This window comes from Musca autumnalis, unplaced genomic scaffold (genome assembly GCF_047663935.1).
Source record: "Musca autumnalis isolate F117 unplaced genomic scaffold, ASM4766393v1 scaffold_5, whole genome shotgun sequence".
Taxonomy (NCBI): domain Eukaryota; kingdom Metazoa; phylum Arthropoda; class Insecta; order Diptera; family Muscidae; genus Musca; species Musca autumnalis.
Window position 1 is genome coordinate 44,956,074 of NW_027412088.1, and position 19,638 is coordinate 44,975,711.

The 19,638-nt window shown below is 37.9% G+C and overlaps 1 protein-coding gene across 2 annotated transcripts in view; it reads right to left on the reverse strand.

Annotated features, from left to right (window-relative positions):
• Positions 1–19,638, reverse strand: part of Hs3st-A (Heparan sulfate 3-O sulfotransferase-A) — a 294,272-nt gene that overhangs the window by 48,963 nt on the left and 225,671 nt on the right. For both annotated transcript variants that reach the window (XM_073956413.1, XM_073956412.1), the window contains exons 5-6: positions 16,102–16,588; positions 3,276–3,491 (exon numbers count right to left, since the gene is read on the reverse strand). In XM_073956413.1, coding sequence (XP_073812514.1) covers positions 3,276–3,491; positions 16,102–16,588 — 703 coding nt within the window. The remainder of the gene's footprint in view (positions 1–3,275; positions 3,492–16,101; positions 16,589–19,638) is intronic.

Below are 19,638 nucleotides of genomic sequence, written 5' to 3' on the forward strand. Positions count from 1 at the left end.
CATGTCGGAGTTGCCGGATGTTGTACCAAAAATTTGACATTAAGTTTTTTTATGTTGACGATTTTTGGTGGAGAAGTTTTGTGACCACAGAGAACGTTAAACGTCAAATTACAGTTCGGCCAAAAAATTTTACTAAAACCCTCAAAATGCCGAGAATCGGGAGTTACCGTCATATGTGCGCTATACCATAACATGGACCTGTGTTGACGATTTTTGGTGGAGATATTTCGTGACAACTGATAACCTCAAATGTCACATTACAGCTAGTTCGGTTAAAAATTGTACCTAAAATCCTCAAGATGCTGAAAATATGGAGCTATAAAAAACATGGATATAGACTCATATTTCAATAATTTCAGCGTCCTATCTCAATTTTAGTGGATGCTAGAGTGTTTTACCACAGCCGGATGGTGGCAAATGATTCAATACGTTACAAACTGAAAAACAAATTGAATATACCCTCCATGCTATGGTGGAGTGTATAAAAAATGACGATGATATTGACATCATGGGTCGATCAGTAAACTAAGTAAAAACGTGGGAAGAGAACCTGCTAAAGTGGATCTGACAGTAAACGGCTAAGAGACCAAGTTGATGCTATCGGCGCGCAATGCGTCCATAGAACTCGGACCAACTGCGGAAATCTGCGTCGACACCGCCATAAACACAACAAAAAACATCAGTTGCGAGATAAGAAGAATGGTATTGGCCAACAGATGCTACTTTGCCTTAAGTAAGCAATTTAAGAACAAAGCCACATCTCGTCAAAAAATAATAGTTTACAAAACCTCCATACTACCCAGGCTAATGTATGGTTCCCAAGCCTTGGTACTTGCGCAAGCAGGTAAGTTAGTGCTTGTTGTGTTTGAGAGAAAAATTCTTCGAAAGATGTATGAACCAATATGCGTTGATGGTGAATATCGAAGCCGTATGAACCACGATGTGTATCGGTTACACAATGACTTTAGTATAGTTAAACGTATCGAGGTACAACGAGTGCGTTTTCTAGACCATGTTGTAAGAATGAGCGACTATAAACCTGCTATAAATCGTATAAATACGGGCCTCATGGTGGTACTCGAAGCACTGGATCGCCAAGGTTTCAATGTAACTAATACATTCAATATAGAAAGCTTTGGAAAGCAAAAATCAAGGCTATCCCAATTGCATGACAGGCAAGGCGAGGCTATTTCGAAATGACATTTTTTAGACATTTTTTGTATATTTTACTCACAAATCACGTTTTGTCCGTTGGGGCCCCGAGTAATCGTGTCGAGATGCATTTCTGACTACGTCCCTGGGCTGTTGAATGCACATATAAAACATTTTTCAGCCTTTTCTTGCAATTGCTCGCCATAAAGTCCAAATTACATCATGCATTTTTATACCCCCCACCATATGGAGGGTATAATTAAATTTGCCATTCCGTTTGTAACACATCGAAATATTCGTCGGAGACCCTATAAAGTATATATATTATTGATCAGCATAAAATTCTATGTCGATTTAACCATGTCCGTTTGTCCGTCCGTCCGTCCGTCTGTTGTTATCAAGATACAGCTCGCAATTTTTAAGATAGAGCTTTGTAATTTGTATAGAAGTTTCTATTACTCCTAGGATGTTTGGTATTGCAAATGGGCTATATCGGTTCACGTTTTGGTATAGCCCCCATAGAACCGACTTGGCTGAAATTTGGTACTTAGTCTTCGTTGGACGTGTTGAACTTTTCCCCAGAATTTTGTCGGTATAAGTCCACGCCTTCAGAACGCCCATAGAACGGTACCTCCCGATTTTCGGTATTTTGAAGGCTGTGGCCACAATAATCCACTGAAATGGCTGAAATTTGGTATTTAGTCTTTATTTATGTTATAAAACTTTCCTCCAGAATTTTATCGGTATAGGTCCACGCCCTCATATAGCCCCCATAGAACGGTACCTCCGGATTTCCTGTATTTTGCAGTTTGTGGCATCAATATTCCACCGAAATTGTTGAAATTTGTTATGAAGTCCATATGAAATTGTCGGTATAGGTCCAAGCCTTCATGTAGCCCCCATAGAACAATACCTCCCGATTTTCGGTATTTTGAAGGTTGTGGCCTCAATATTCTTCGGAAAGGGCTGGAATTTCTTCCTTGGGGGTATAAAACTTTCCCTTAGAACTTTCTCAGTACAAGTCCACGCCTTCATATATCCCCCATAGAACGGTACCTCCCGATTTTCAGTGTTTTGAAGGTCACCATAATCCACCGAATATTGAACTTTTGTCCAAGCCTCCATATAGCCCCATATAACGGTACCTCCCGATTTTCGATATTTTGATGGTTGTGGTCTAAATATTCCACCGAAATGGCTAAAATTTTGTATTTAGTCTTCGTTGGGGGTAAAAAACTTTCTACTTGAAATTTTAGGTATAGGTCCTTACCCTCATATTGCCCTTATAGAACGGTACATCTCGTTGTGGCCACAAACCTTCAAAATACCGAAAATCATACACAGAAATGGCTGAAATTTGGTATTTGTCCTCATTGGAGGTAAAAACCATCGCGACTGCAATTCGTCGGAATAGTTCCACTTCTCCATATAGCTCCCATAGAACCGTACCTTCCGATTTTCGTAATTCTGAGGGTTATCACGTCAATTTCCCATAGAAATGACCGAAATTTGTTATTTAGTCTTCCATGGTGTTATAAAAAATCAATAAGAGAATTATCAGTAAAGGTCCACGTTCTTCGATATCCCCGATAGGAGCGTACCTTTTGATTTTCGGTATTTTGAAGGTATTAGCCACATTATCTTCTCAAAACATCGGAAGTTTGGTATTTAGTCTTCCTTTAGTCTAAAAATTTCCGCCAGAAATTTGTCGATTTAGATCGAAATTTTATTATAGCCCTCATAGAATGGTACCTTCCGTATTTCGGTATTTTGAAATTGAGTCTTTTTGGTATTTAGTATTTTTCATAAACGAAAAGAAACTAATTGTTCCATTTTACTTCAATACAACTCGTGGTGGAGGGTAGAACAAGTTCGGCTCGGCCGAACTTAACGCCGTTCTTGCTTGTTTAAATTGAAATAATATAGGGCAACGTTACACCTATCTCATTACACCTATCTCATGTATTTGATAAACAACAACGATATACATATGTTTATTCACAACCACACACATTTCCACATTCAAAAACGTACTCACTTACAAGTGTGAAATAAACACTTTGTAATTATCTGTTTTCAGATTCACACCAATATCTGTTATTTTATTATTATTATTTACTTACCTCAGGCGATACAAAATAACTGGGAGATTTTTCTATTGTAATTTGACCGCGAAATGAATGGGGCATTTTTTTACGATACCATTCCAGACCTTTCATATAGTTTTCATCACGATCGAAGAAATGAACTTCTCCGCCAGCTTTCTGAATGCGCGGATGTAAATACAACATTTCTAGTAAAGCTCGAGTACCGCATTTTCGTATGCCAATGATGAGAGCCTGAAAAAAGAAGCGATTTATTAGAAGAAATTAGTACATATTGTATTATTACATTATTATAGTACATATTATATTATTAGTGTATGCTGTCAATAAGCATTGAGCTATAAATAAAATCGAATTGCCCTCTTTGATATGAAAAAGTAGTCTCTTGTCCCTCCAGGGATATTCATGGGAAATATTTAGTAAGTGCTTTCACTATGTCAAATACATTTTTATCCAAAACAGGGCATCTCCAATATTTTGTATTATTTTTGCCAAAAACTAATACACAATTTCCACACAAAACCTCAAAATCGTAAAAAATCATCTCTTTCTTATAATATGCGGTCTTATTATAGGTATGTCTATATTGTAAAGTCCAATTTTTCTCTTTAATTGCACCCTTAGCATACACCTTTATTCCCATATTCGCCCACTGTAATTGACATTTGATTGTTGTCCATGCTAATTTCTTCACCTACTTCAAACTCTACTCAAACCAAGCGAAATTAGGAAAGGTAGAGAAAATTAAATTGCAAATTATAGCAATTATTTTTTGTGAAATAAAAGTCCATTGTCCTTTTTGTTGTTGTCGTCACAGCCGTCCATTGGCCGCCATTCATTTCTTTCTGTTTTCTATTGCCCACATTTTCTTCGTTTACTGTTTTACATCTACCTTTACCTGCGGAGAAGTATTTCTTGATTTGTTTTCGCATAAAACTTCCATTAATTTTGATGCTCATTATCCTGACATTAGACTAATGAAGAGGTGGAGTCAAAGCAAGAAAAAAAACCGACATTATTTCATTGACCAAAAACAAGGGTTCTCCAGTTTCTTTTTTTTTCTTCTTTGTTATATGGTGCTACGGTTTGCCGGACAATTTCATTAAATTTGTAGCAACACAACTAATTACAATGACAATGTTTGTGTATGGCATAGCAAAAGTTACAATGACTTTTTCAAGTTTGACCAGAGGGTGAACAAATGTAACACTGAAGTGATTCGAGTACGAAGTGTAAAGGAATGTCCAAAAAGGGATTCTAATTAATTAATGGTCTTGAATTGCAGGCAAAATGTTGCATTGGGAATGAAATGAATGAATTTATGAAGTGGTTTTGAAAGTTGAAAGTTAAAGCCAAGGTTTCTAATATTCAAAGTAGTTAAAAATTCCAGTTAGCGCCACCTTGAAGTAATATTTATACCCTCAGCGTTTATGCTATCGAGGGTATATACACTTTGATACGACCAAAAATGTGCCTTATCGAAATAATGGTTTTAGACTACATCATAGATGAACAAGATGAGCACTCGCCTTTACGTTTTCGTACGATTCCCCATACAAATACTCTCTTCTTGTTCATGATTGGGCTACATGTATATTTGGACGAAATCGAACGCAGATAACTCTCGAACGGAATAACCGATTTGGCTTTCGTAATATTTTGTCCAAACTTAGTTTAAATTCGAAGATGGGCCAAGTGGTCCAAAATTTGGCTTTCGTAATATTTTGTAAAAACTTAGTTTAAGTTCGAAGATGGGCCATGTGGATACAGCGCACGATAACTCTCCAACGGATAAACCAATTCGATCCAAAATTTGGTAGTCGTAATAATTTGGAAAAACTTAAATCAAGTTCTAAGATGGGCCATATCGGTCCACTCTTTTGGGTACCTCCCCGAAAACAGTTCAAAACTTTTGCTAAGGTAGTCCATACGTTGCACATCGTGATATTTTTACGAGAAGGGTACCTTACTTTACTTAGCTGGCCTATTAAAGAACATTTGTTCCATAGACTGAACTAAGAAAAGATCTCCAATTCTTTCTGTTTAGTGCTTCGCTTTCTGGAATACCGTGCCTTGTCATCTCTTCATCCACTTGTATGCTCCATCGAAGCTTAGGCCTGCCGATTCTGCGGGCACCGCCATGTGGCATGTATTCATACGCCTTTTTAGCGGGCTCATCATCGCTCATTCTTATGATATGGCCTAGCCAACGCAATCGTTGCATCTCGATACGTTTAACTATATTCATGTCTTTGTATAGCTTATATAGCTCGTGGTTCATACGACGTCGATATTCACCGTCAATGCAAATCTGCCCGTAGATCTTTCGAAGAATTTTCCTCTAAAACACACCAAGCACTGCCTTATCTGCTTGCGCAAGTACCCATGCTTCGGAGCCATACATTAGCACGGGTAGTATCAGAGTTTTGTATAGTGTTATTTTTGTTTGACGAGATGTGGCATTGTTTTTAAATTGCTTACTTAAACCATAGTAGCATCTGTTGGCCAATACAATTCTTCTCCCTATTTCACAACTGATATTGCTTGTTGTGTTTATGGCAGTGCCGAGGTAGACGAAGTCTTTAACTACCTCAAAATTTTAGGTACCAACTTTCACAGTTGGCCCGAGCTCTATGGACGCTTTGCGCGTCGACACCATCAATTTGGTCTTTTCGCAGTTTACTGCCAGACCCACTTTCGCAGATTCTGCTTCGACCTTCCTAAAGGTATCAGTTACTTCATTTACTGATCGTCGCATGATGTCTAGGTCATCAGCATAAGCAAGTAACATGTGGCTATTGGTGTAAATTGTGTCATTTCTTTTGACATTTGCATCTCGTATTACCTTTTACAGCAAAATGTTGAATAGGTCACACGAAAGGCTGTCTCCTTGTCTGAAACCTCTTTTGGTACTGAACTGTTCGGAGAGGTTCTTTCCAATTTGAGTTAAAGTCATCTTACAAAGCCGGATGAGCTTTGCGGGGATACCAAATTCAGACATTGCATGGAATACCTTTGATCGGAGGGTACTGTCGAATGCTGCTTTATAATCCACAAAAAGGTCATATGTGTCGATCTGCATCTCTTGGGTCTTCTCCAGGATATGCCGCAAGGTAAATATCTGGTCAATGGTGGACTTGCCAGGTCTAAACCCACATTGGTATGGTCCAATTATTTCGTTGACCATTTTCACAATATCCCTGACACTATCTTGTAGGCAATAGGGAGAAGACTTATGCCCCTATAGTTGGAGCATACAGTCTTATCTCCTTTCTTGTGGACGTCGGGTAGGCGTTCTTCCTGCCAGATGGTGCTAACTATCTGATGCATACACCTTATCAGCGCATCGCCTCCGGTTTTAAACAGCTCGGCTGGTAAGCCATCGGCTCCTGCTGCTTTATTATTCTTCAGCCAGTTAATTGCTGCTTTTACCTCTTCTTGGCCGGGCGGTATACATCCTATACCATCTTCTGGGATTGGATCTGTGGTATCATCGTCTTCGCTACTATTAGATACCAGCAGATTGGAGAAATGTTCCTTCCATATCCTGAGCACGCTGTCTGTATCTGTTACCAGATTACCTTGCTGGTCTCTACAGGAGGATGTGCCGGTAGCAAAGCCATCTGTTTGATGTTTCTCTCTTTGGACTTCATTCTGGCTGCTGTACATCTAGATTTTTTCACACTCCCGCTTTTTCATTTCTCTCTTTTTCTTGCGGAAAAAACGTTTCTCTTCTCTCCTTTTCTCCCGATATCTCTCTTGTGCGCTACGTGTTGCTACTGATTGTAAAGTAGCTCTATATGCCGAAGAGAAAAATGCGGCATATAGAGCTACTTTACAATCAGTAGCAACACGTAGCGCACAAGAGAGATATCGGGAGAAAAGGTCATACCATGAATTCCTTTGTGGAGGTCTCTGGTATCCAAGAAAGAATTTTGCATGGGCAATATTTTGCCATTGTGTTGTTATGTTATCGGGACAAGGAGTGCTCTCATTAAGCAATTGGGCTAGTTGAGTGGAATATGCTGTTGCTATTTGTTGTGTTTGCAGCCTATCGATGTCCAACTTCCGCGTTGTGTCTGTTCATGCTTTATTTGCAACGTTTAGACGGGTACGTACCTTTGCTGCAACAAGGTAGTGGTCCGAATCAATGTTTGAGCCTCGGAACGATCGTACATCCAACACGCTACATGAATGACTTCAATCTATCACAACATGATCAATTTGATTACTTGTTCTTTGATCTGGGGACAGCCAGGTGCCCGTATGAATATCGAGATGATTAAATCTGGTACTTCTAACTACCATGTTTTTTGCAGCAGCAAAGTCTATCAGCTTCATACCATTGTCAGATTTTTCACTGTGGAGACTGAAATTCCCGACTGTTGGACCAAAGATATTCTCCTTTCCAATTTTGGCATTAAAATCGTCTAGAATAATTTTAATGTCATGGGCAGGGAAACGGTCATATGTTTCTTCTAAGCGCTCGTAAAATATATCTTTGGTCTGAACTCAAACTCATGCTTTACGTCATGGCAGCTATAATACAGTGCGTCACCTTTAGGTGTTGTTGTGACCCCTTTCCCAATCCATCGTATTTCCTGTATGGCAGTAATATCGGCCTTGTACTTTTCAAGTACGTCTGCCAATGCGAAGACTGCACCTTCTCTATAAAGAGTGAGAACATTCCAGGTGCAGATTGGCAGATCATGGTTCGGGGTACGTCACCTTTAGAGGGGTTCGTTTTTGTTTTCTTTCGTTTTTTCATAGTAGGCTGTTTTTTCTAGGGTAGGGTTACTAACCCGACGCCCAAACCCAAGTTTTTATGGGTGAACGCGCGACACATGTTAGCTCACTGTCTTTAACGGGTGTTAAAGGCAGTTCACCAGGTGACACCACGGGGAGGTCAGTGTCCACTTGAGATGAAAGAGGGACCACGATAAATCCTGGGCTTTGCCATGTTAAAACCGGTCAGGACCGTTCCTTGGTATCTTCCATCCCCTACATCACCCACGAGAAGGGTACCTCCCACACAAAATTTCGGAAAAGTTTAGTTTAGGACCTCTTCTCGAATCGTTTTGATTTTTTTTGCAACAGATTGCACTCAAGGCCCATATTGCGATGGTAAAAGCTTTTTGAGTGGCTCTGAAGAAACCCTACGGCCAGCAAGTGTAATGGCTGGAGCGCACGAAAACTCTCGAACCGAATACTGCGTTTGTTCACACTTTGCGTTTCTTTGAATATTAGATACAATTCGAAGGTGGTGCTTATAGGACCACTTCTTCCGTACCTCCACTATAAGAATTCAAAAATATTTCCTAACATGGTACGCGCGATATCCCGAAAAGGGAGCAACCGATTTGGTCCAAACCTTGAATCTGGATATATTGTGTCCAAACTTAGTTTATGTTCAAGAGTGGTACTTATCGGTCTACTGCTTGGGCTACCACCCACACAAATGTTTTCGCTTGTTGAACATTAAGGGTCTGTTCGAGAATGCTTTGGAAATTTTTACCAAAGGCAAGTCCATGTTTGGTGACCAACTGACATGAGTGGTGGGCGTGATATCTATCGAGAGGAATGTCTCTCAAAATAGGACCCACTTCTATTCATTTAGGTACTTCTTCTCCAAAAATTTTGAGCTTTAATCAAAATCCATATCTTAGTCGGCATACATACGTTTCCATTATAAAAGCTGGGGGTATATCTCAGTCGGCAAAGCCGACAGATTCTTTTTTACTTGTTACAAAAACATACAAATATAAAGGTGGGACAACTCATTTTTCAAAAATTTTCAACAGTTGGAGTTAACATATGTATATATAATAACAAGATACAACTCGCAATTTTTAAGACAGCGCTTAGAAGTTTACATTACTCCCAGTATGTTTGGTATAGAAAATGGGCTATATCGGTTCACGTTTTGATATAGCCCACCTCCGGATTTTCGGTATTTTGAAGGTTTTAGCATCATTATCCGACCGATATGGCTGGAATTTGATACTTAGACTTCGATGGGGCTTCAAATCTTTCCATCCGAAATTTTTCGGTATAGATCCACATCTTCATATAGCTACCATATAACGGTACCTCCAGATTTTCTGTATTTTCAAGGATTTGGCCTCAATATCCCACCGGTATTTGGTATTTAGTATAATGGTATAATAGTATATATAATATATAATATATAATATATAATATATAATATATATATAATAGTATATTAGTATAATAGTATATGGGAGTATAAAATTTTCCACCTGAAATTTGTCAACATATAGCACCCATAGACGGGCCCTCTCGATTTTTAGAATTTTGAATTTGTGACCTCAGTATACCACTGTAGAGAATTTTCACTGCTACAGCACTTTCTTTAATCCCATTTCGATAGGGCTTCCGGTTTCGAAGCAAAATCGTGAAAACCTAAAAAATCCCTGAAAATGTGAACTTGGTCCGCGATTTATTTAAAAATCCCTCTGGTTTTTACACCCTCCACCATAGTATGGAGGGTATATAAAGTTTGTCATTCCGTTTGTAGCACAACGAACTAATCATTTGCGACCCTATGAAGTATATATATATTCTTGATCAGGATAAAATTCTAAAACGATCTTGCCATATCCGTCTGTCCGTCCGTCCGTCTGTTGTAATCACTCTAGCGTTCGCAATAAGTGAGATAGAGTGCTGAAATTTAGCACCCGAGGGTCTTTTTTTCATATGCAGGTCAAGTTCGAAGATGGGCTATATCGGTCCACTCTTTGGTATAGCCCCCATATAACGGTACCTCCCGATTTGAGGTATTTTCACGTTCTTCGCCACATTTGCAGACCGAATTAGCTATAATTTGGCATTTATGGTTCCGGCAGGCCAAACAACATATCTACAAAAAATTGTGTAGATAGGTCTAAATTTTGGTATAGCCCCCATATAACGGTACCACCCGATTTGAGGTATTTTCACGTTTTTTGCCACATTTGCAGACCGAGTTAGCTATAAGTTGGCATTTAGGGTTCCTGGAGGCCAAGAAACATATCTACAAAAAAGTATGTATACAGGTCCAAGTTTTGATATAGCCCCCATATAACGGTACCTCCCGATTTGAGGTATTTTGAGTTTTTACGCCACATTTGAAGACCGAATTAGATATAATTTGGCATTATGGATACATGGAGGTCAAAAAACATATCTACAAAAAAATATTGATATAGGTCCAAGTTTTGGTATAGCCCTCATATAACGGTTCCTAGCGATTTGAGGTATTTTGGTGTTTTTCGCTACATTTTCAGACCGGATTAGATACAGTTTGGCATTTAGGGTCTCTGTAGGTCAAAAAACATTTTATCAAAAATTCCACGTCCACGTTTTGGTATAGCCCCCGTATAAAGATACCGCCTGTTTTCAGGTACTTTAAAGTTTTTATTTACTTTTTATACCCTCCACCATAGTATGGAGGGTATATTAAGTTTGTCATTCCGTTTGTAACACATCGAACTAATCATTTGCGACCCTATAAAGTATATATATTCTTGATCAGGATAAAATTCTGTGACGATCCATCCATGCCCGTCTGTTGTAATCACTCTAGCGTCCGCAATAATTGAGAGAAAATTTTACACCGGAGTGTCTTTATATCCTCCACCATATAGAGGGTACAATTAAATTATTATTTATCAGCATAAAATTCTATGTCGATTTGACCCTGTCCGTCTGTCCGTCCTTCTGTCTGTTGAAATCAAGATACAGCTCGCAATGTTAAAGATAGAGTCAAAATTTGGTACAGAAGTTTTTATTACTTGCAGGATGGTTGGTATTGAAAATGGGATATATCGGTCCATGTTTTGATATAGCCCCAATAGAACGGTACCTCCCGATTTTCGGTATTTTTAAGGTTTTAGCTTCATTATCCTATCCTGGCTGAAATTTGGTACGTAGTCTTCCCCCGAAATTTTTTCGGTATCCGTCTACACCTTCAGATAGCCCCCATAGAACGGTACCTCCCGATTTTCGGTATTTTAAACGTTGTGGCCTGAATATTCCACCGAAATGGCTGAAATTTGGTATTTAGACTTCGTTGGGGTTACTCAAACTTCCCCTTTACATTTGTCGATATAGGTCCACGCCTTCATATAGCCCCCATGGGAAGGTACCTACTGATTTTTCATATTTTGAAGGTTGTGTCTTCAATATTCCACCAAAATGGCTGAATTTTGGTATTTAGTCTTCAATGTGATATAAAACTGTTCGCCAGAAATATGTCTATACAGGTCAACGCTTTTATATTGCCCCATTTCTGACTAAAAATCGTCGGTATAGGTCCACGTTTCGATATAGCCCTCATAGAACGGTACCTCCGGATTTTCGTAATACTGAAGATTGTGACGTCAATATCCCACCGAAATGGCTGAAATTCGTTATTGCGTCTTCCAAAAGTTATAAAATATTCCAGAAGAGTATTATTAGTATAGGTCCACGTCTTCCTATATCCCCATAGAAGCGTACTTCTTGATTTTCGGTATTTTTTAAGTTTTAGCCACATTCTCTTACCGAAATATAGGAAATTCAGTCTTCTTTGAGTCTAAAAACTTTCCGTCAGAAATTTGTCGGTATAGATCGACGTTTTGAAATAGCCCTCATAGAATGGTGACTCACATTGTTTTACCGAAATTGCTGAAATTTAGTATTAAGTCTTCTTCATACACGAAAGGAAACTAATTATTCCATTTTACTTCAATACAGCTTGTGGTGGCGGGTATAACAAGTTCGGCCCGGCCGAACTTAACGCCGTTCTTACTTGTTTTGATTCGTCTCGTCTATGAACATTGTAGTTTCAGAAACCACAAAAACTTCCTAGGTGTAAGCACCTTTCATTTAAATTTAGTTAAGGGGCAGCGTGTCTTACAAACGTCATTTGAAGCTCCGCGATCGATTTTATTCACAATTTCTTTGCACCAATCGACAAGATCCTTTTTTGAGCAATTGTCAAATTGTGCTGGATCTAACGAGAAAAACCCAGTTTTGCGGCCAGATATTCATGTAATATAAAATGATGATCTATATCACGGTATGTAACATGGTAATTTGGCATTATCTTTCACGCACGGTTTAATTTTGGTATGACACATTGTCCGATTTTAGACGACTCTCACGACCTTCGCTTTTTGGCGAGTGTCGGTCACGATTGAACTCATTAAACCACTTTTTTCACTCTTGCCGCGATTTTTCACGTCGAACACTTGCGAGTAAAGTACTCAAGTAAATTACATTTTTTTCCAAAAAGATTTTTTTCAAGTCACTGCACTATAGGTAATTTGCCCAGTTTTTGAGGCAAAAAGTCGATTTTGCAACTATTAATATAACATAATATTTTTTTAGTTGGCATTGAAAAAAGAAAATGCAAAATTTATTAATATGAATGATATTTTTCAAAATAGCTTCATTATCGCGGTTTAAATTGCAGTCAAAGTGAGAATTTCGAAGAAGAACTAAAAATATATATTGTAAGTCATATTTCAATGTATTTAAAACCGCGGAAAAATAAACCAAATATAAATATATGTAAAATGGAATAGGTTGGCAATTACGAGAGGAATTTATTTGATATATAATATAGCTTAAAAATTTTCGGTAGCGTCCAAAAAACACAAAAAGTCAGAAATAAATATTTTATTTTTCTTAAACTCACTGCATATAGACTTATACTAATTTGGCCATGTTTGGCTGTGATTTTGCCACCTAGAACACATTACTGAAAGTATTCTGCATTGGCATTACTAAGTTTCAAAACCCGATTTTGCCCGTTTTTTATACCCTCCACCATAGTATGGAGGGTATATTAAGTTTGTCATTCCGTTTGTAACACATCAAACTAATCATTTGCGACCCTATAAAGTATATATATTCTTGATCAGGATAAAATTCTAAGACGATCTAGCCATGTCCGTCTGCCCGTCTGTTGTAATCACTCTAGCGTCCGCAATAATTGAGATAGAGTGCTGAAGATGGGCTATATCGGTCCACTCTTTGGTATAGCCCCCATATAACGGTACCTCCGGATTTGAGGTATTTTGACGTTCTTCGCCACATTTGCAGACCGAATTAGCTATAATTTGACACTTAGGGTTCCAAGTGATCGAAAAATTTACATCCCAAAGGTTATGGACATAGGTCCATGTTTTGGTATAGTCACCATATAACGGTACCTCCCGATTTTCGGTATTTTGAGAATTTTAGCCACAATTTTTAACCGAACTATCTGCAATTTGACATTTGAGGTTCTCAGTGGTCATGAAAAATCTCCACGAAACATCGTCAACATAGGTCCATGTTTTGGTATAGCCCCCATATAACGGTACCTGCCGATTTTCGGTATTTTGAGAATTTTAGCTACAATTTTTAAACGAAGTAGCTGTAATTTGCCATTTGAGGTTCTCAGTGGTCACGAAATATCTCCACCAAACATCGTCAACATAGGTCCATGTTTTGGTATAGCCCCCATATAACGGTACCTCCCGATTTTCGGTATTTTGAGAATTTTAACCACAATTTATAACAGAACTATCTGCAATTTGACATTTGAGGTTCTCAGTGGTCATGAAACATCTCCACCAAACATCGTCAACATAGGTCCATGTTTTGGTATAGCCCCCATATAACGGTACCTCCCGATTTTCGGTATTTTGAGCATTTTAGCCACAATTTGTAACCGAACTATCTGCAATTTGACATTTGAGGTTCTCAGTGTTCATGAAACATCTCTACCAAACACCGTCAACATAGGTCCATGTTTTGGTATAGCCCCCATATATCGGTACCTCCCGATTTTCGGTATTTTGAGAATTTTAGCTACAACCTAACTAGCTGTAATTTGTCATTTGAGGTTTTTAGTAGTCATGAAACATCTCCACCAAACATCGTCAACATAGGTTCATGTTTCGGTATATCCTCCATATAACGGTATCTCCCAATTTTCTGTATTTTGAGAATTTTAGCTTCAATTTTTAACCGAACTATCTGTAATGATCGGTATTGCGAGAATTTTAGCTACAATTTTGTCTTTTCAAAAATAATTGGCAATATAGGTCCATGTTTTGGTATATCCCCCCATATAACTGTACCTCCCGATTTTCGGGAATTTTCAGTGGTCACGAAATTTCTTCACTAAAAATCGTCAACATGGGTGCATTTTTGAGAGTCTACATTGTTTTGATAAAACTACCCTCAATTTGACTCTTGAAGCTCACAGCAGCTATAAAACTTTTCCGCCAAAAAAATTTAAAGATAGGTTGACTCTTTGATATAGCCCCGTAGGTGGTACCTTACACCTAGCTGAATACATTTTTTTAGATTAGATTAGATAACACTGTGCAACAAAATGGAGGTGAAAGTCTGGGGCACGGAAAATTCCTCTTGGGGAAGAAAGGCCTTGGTGAGTATATTATGAACCCCGAAGGACAGATCCGCCGTGAGTCGAACTTCCGCGTTATGGCGTGATGAAATTTTTGTTAGAGACCCTGTGGGCCATCAGGAATTAGCGTTATATCTTTGTTCGCTGTTGCTTAAGTGCTCTACAAAAACAACAAACAAAGATATAATGCTAATTCATGATGGCTTACAGGGTCTCTTGCAAAAACATAATCACGCCATAACGCGGAAGTTCGACTCACGACGCATCTGTCCTTCGAGGTTTTTAATATACACACACCAAGGAATTATCTCTGCCCCAACATTTGTGTTCACAGTGCAATTTAAGCAATAGTGGGAGGCAGTTGGTGTATATCCATTGTCGAAAAGTTTTTCCACCTAAAATTGTGAAAGGACCCTAATTATTCCATTTTAATTAAGACTATTTTATGGTGAAGCGTATAAAAGGTTCGACCCGGCCGAACTTAACGACTTTTTACTTGTTGACATTTATGAGATTTTATTAGATTACTGCTCAATAAAAAGTCTTAAAATAGCGGAAGTTTGGCTTGAGGAAATAAATAAAAAATAAAAAAATATTGTTGTTTACAATTTAATTGGAAGTAAAATAATTAATGGCGACAAATTATTCGGTATATCCCTGGTTTTCTATAAACGGCGCGGCAGTAGTAAGCGTTATTTCATCTCTCTCTTACATATTAATCATTGGTACGGTTTAAAGGAGTACTAAACTCGTCCCGTGATCGTTTTCGAAAGTTTTTTTTTTGTATAATAAAACTAATGAAAATGACATTGGAAAAAGTAGCTTTGTTCGTTATATACCTAGTTACTTATAACCGTTGTTCGTTATATCGGAATTTATCTGTAAAAATCGTTGTTTCATCTTAATTTTACACATAAATAATTTAAAATGTTTAAAAATGCTTTAATTCCGCTTTTATTAATTTTTGTCTCAAAAACAGGGCAAATTACCTATAGTACACTGTAAAGAACACAACACGTGGTTGTACGTCCCACGTTTAGGTTAAAAACTATCAAACTTTCCAAAAAAGAAAATCAAATGGCGCCTGACAACACTCAGTGTTGCCTAGGCCCGAAAGTTATCCTGCATCCCTCGTAAAGAGCGTATAATTCATGTAATTAGATATTTTTTCAATTTTCATACGCCACCTTCCACTATTTAATAAATTTTTGTGATTTAATTAAACTGCATAAATAATAACAAATTCCAACCATGCTTAAAGGCAATTTCAATGAGTAAACATAAGCTCTTGGGTATTTCTTTGAAATTTCCCAGAACACAAATCGCAGCATTAAGCCGATAGCTTATGTTAACAATCGATACGAGGTAACTTTTAGTTTATTGAAACAATATGTCTCTCTGTCGTACAACAATTACAACAACACATTTACATTAACTTACCTGTGGCAAACGACGACTTGTTTTGGGAAAATGTACACGATTGGAGGGGAACACCATTGGATGACTTATTTGTTGATTGGGCGTTGATAAGGACGACGATGATGACGAAGAAGATGATGATGCCGCCGCCGCCGAAGATAATGATGATATATCACCCGCATGCTTGTTATTGTGCCCGTAATCCTCGGGCAAATGATTATAGCGATTACCAGTGCCAACTCCACTGACTGCCCCCACACCTGGCGGCATGCCACTAATACCATTGGAATTGATTAAAGCCAAACGACGATGTTCATGCACCGCCTGGGCCGCTTGAATATTATAAACCGCACTGTCGTACAGAACATGAAATGTCAAAAATAATGATATCAACATAACGGTAAGAAAGGCTACGGCTAATTTAGGACGGGAAACACCAACGACCAGTATACAGTCATTGTGTGAGGTATCGGGGCCCACCGGCCTCATAGCGGATTTGGGTAACCATCTGCAAGAAAAACGAAAAAACAAAAATAAAACGAAATTAAATTTTCATCAAGTGGAACAAGAGCAGCAAACACACAAAATTTAATAACAACAGCAATACCAATTGAAATTAATGATATTTTCAAAGAAATAACGAAAAAAGTAACAACAAGAAAAACATGTTTTGTTATGCACAGGAATGCGACGACAAGTACGATGATTACCACCATCGTAGTGAAATAAATTAAAGTTAAATAAATTTCATTTTTTATTGGGCATTGCGGTGTGTGCATGACGTGACAAATTGTTATTTTAATGGATTTTATTGTTTTTTCTCTGTTTTATTTTGATATTTTATTTTATGATATTTATTTGGGAGGACTATGAGTTCCACAGACTAGTTAATAAATATAAATATGTTTGATGGGTGGTTGGAGAAAATCTCTTTGGAAAATGATTTCGTCTATTCTTCATATTACTGATACAAACTAAACAAAAACGTTTTTTTAATATTGACAGAATATGACACCTGAATATACACTGTTTTCCAATTTCACTAAAATGTAGCAACACTTGAATGTCCATAGAGCACAAGAGATATATCCGCTGAAAAATATTTTGATTTTTAAATTGAATTTATATATTTTTATTTTATTATACCTCCATAAATACCATAGCCGGCCAGTATGATATGCAGTAGCATAAAGGTGTTTTTTCGATATGTGTACATTAGGCCGGGGCGATTTCAAAACCTTAATGGGCCCTTCGCATTTCTGATTCCTGGGATTGAACTGAGCAAAAAAAGTCCACTAGACCATATGTCTACGTTGAAAATCGAGCCTCCCGATTTTGACTTGAAGTTTTTTATTAACGTTTCTTAGATATTTTGGCATATAACAGCCAAACCATTAAGATTTGCCATCCAACACAACACTTTGTGAAAAAAGAAGATATTCCCGTTTAAATTTGAAAATGTAAGAAACACAGATTTTCACTACTTTTACCGTTATAAAACAATAAACGAAGTGACCCAAACGAACCAAAGGTATTTTTGTTGTCTATGGACCCCGACGCGATAGGATTTTGTAACGGAACGCTTGAATATTTTTCTGGTCAACTTTTGTAGCACAGTGCCATTTATCGATATTTGTCGAAAAATTTGCGCAGTCTCAAGTCCAAAAGCGGCTGAAGGAGCATTCCAATACTTTTGCGATGTACTAGAGAGTTCTTAATTATTGTGTTGGCTACAATCTTGTACTATGTATTGGATCGCAAGTCTTAATGGTTTGGCTATTATATGCCAAAATATGCAAAAAAAGTGGATAAAAAACTTTAAGTCCAAATCAGGAGACTCTATTTTCACGGTAGATATAAGGTACAGTGGACTTTTTGTCTCAGTACAATCCCAGGAATCAGAATCACGAAGCGCCCGTTAAGGTTTTTTCCTTCCATACAAATCGCTCCGCCTTAATGTGCATACATTCATATCGTCACCATAAATGCCCGAAGACGTAACCGACATGAAAATCGAAATTCGTTTTTTGACGTAACCTGATACATAAAGCTTAAATACAAGCTCTGGCAAAATTTCAAGCTTCTACGTTCAAAAACAATGGTCCTATTCAAGAAATGGCATTTCGGAAAATGGGATAATATTGCAGATTTTGTTGTAACGGAGGATCTCAAAACTAAGGACTTCGGCGGTTTTGGTTTCACTACTTATTCCCCTTTGTATATGATCTATAATATCTCATATACTCGCCTTCATAAGATTAATATTCTGTAAAACAGTTTTAAATTTTATAAAGTTTTTTGCTTTTCCTGTAAAGTTTTGGTTTTGTGGGTTAAGTCTTCGGGCATTTATGGTGACGATATATAGTTTACTGTCCCTTATATATATTTAACTGTCCCTGATATAGTTAACTGTCCCTTAAAACTCAAAAAATTTATCGAAGCAAGTAAAGTATTTCAAGGTCCAATGTTGAAATGTCAAGTTTTTAAAAAGTCGTGTTATCGCACGTGGTGGCAGCATCAATTGTCCGCCAATGGTATCATTTAAAAAATATATTTCGAGACAAGGGTTGCCCGATAACTTTCTGACCTAACATTGAAACCGCGAATATTTCCTGTAGTCTCCAGTATGATTTAGCCACTTTTTCATGTCCTCAAACCAATTGTTGAAGCACTTTTTCCACTCCTATTGAGACATCTTCTGACTACGAAAACTGTTAACCACGCCTTTTTTCTTGATATACGGGAATCATATGATGTCATTGGATACCAAGTTAGGGTTGTGCGGCGAATGACCCTTCAATTCCACTTTTTGTCCGGTCAAAAAGCACTGAGGCTTCAGGCAATTAACCGTCCAACGTTGCTCAAGCCATATAATCAGCACATGGTCAGTTTTGCAGAAGAAACAGGTGACAATTTGCTTAGAAATGATTCTTCCATTAAAAACTTTCTTTGGATTTGGCTCATTTTCGAAGATCCCCACGGTCGATTGCTGTTTTGTTTGGGACTCATGCGCATAGATCCAAGATTCGTCGCCAGTGATGATCTCATAAACGTCGTTGCAAGCACCGCGATCGTATTTATTCACCTTATCTTTGCACAAATCGACAAGAGCCTTTTTTGGGCGATTGTCAAAATGTGCTGGATCCATGGCACAATAATACAGGTGCAGCGGCAAAAACAGCTGATCTTCATTCCAGTTGTCAAAATGCATTATTGTGAATAAAATCGCATACAAAATGTAAACAAGCAATTCAAGGTAATGCATCATTGTGAGAAAATTTGACGTTTTGCATGATTTGATGTAACATCTTCTTGTTCCACCATGACTGGATCTAACGGTGGAAGAAATGCCAAAGGATGCCTCAATCTCACGGTATGCAATATGGCGATCTAGCATTATCCGTTCACCCACGGCACAACAGCAAAAACTGGCGACACTCACCACCTTCGTTTTTAGCGAGTATCGGTCACGATTGAATTCATTAAACTAGTTTTTCATGGATGGTCCTTTATCGACACACAAAGATTTAATTTGATCGACGCACCCTTGCTGTAATT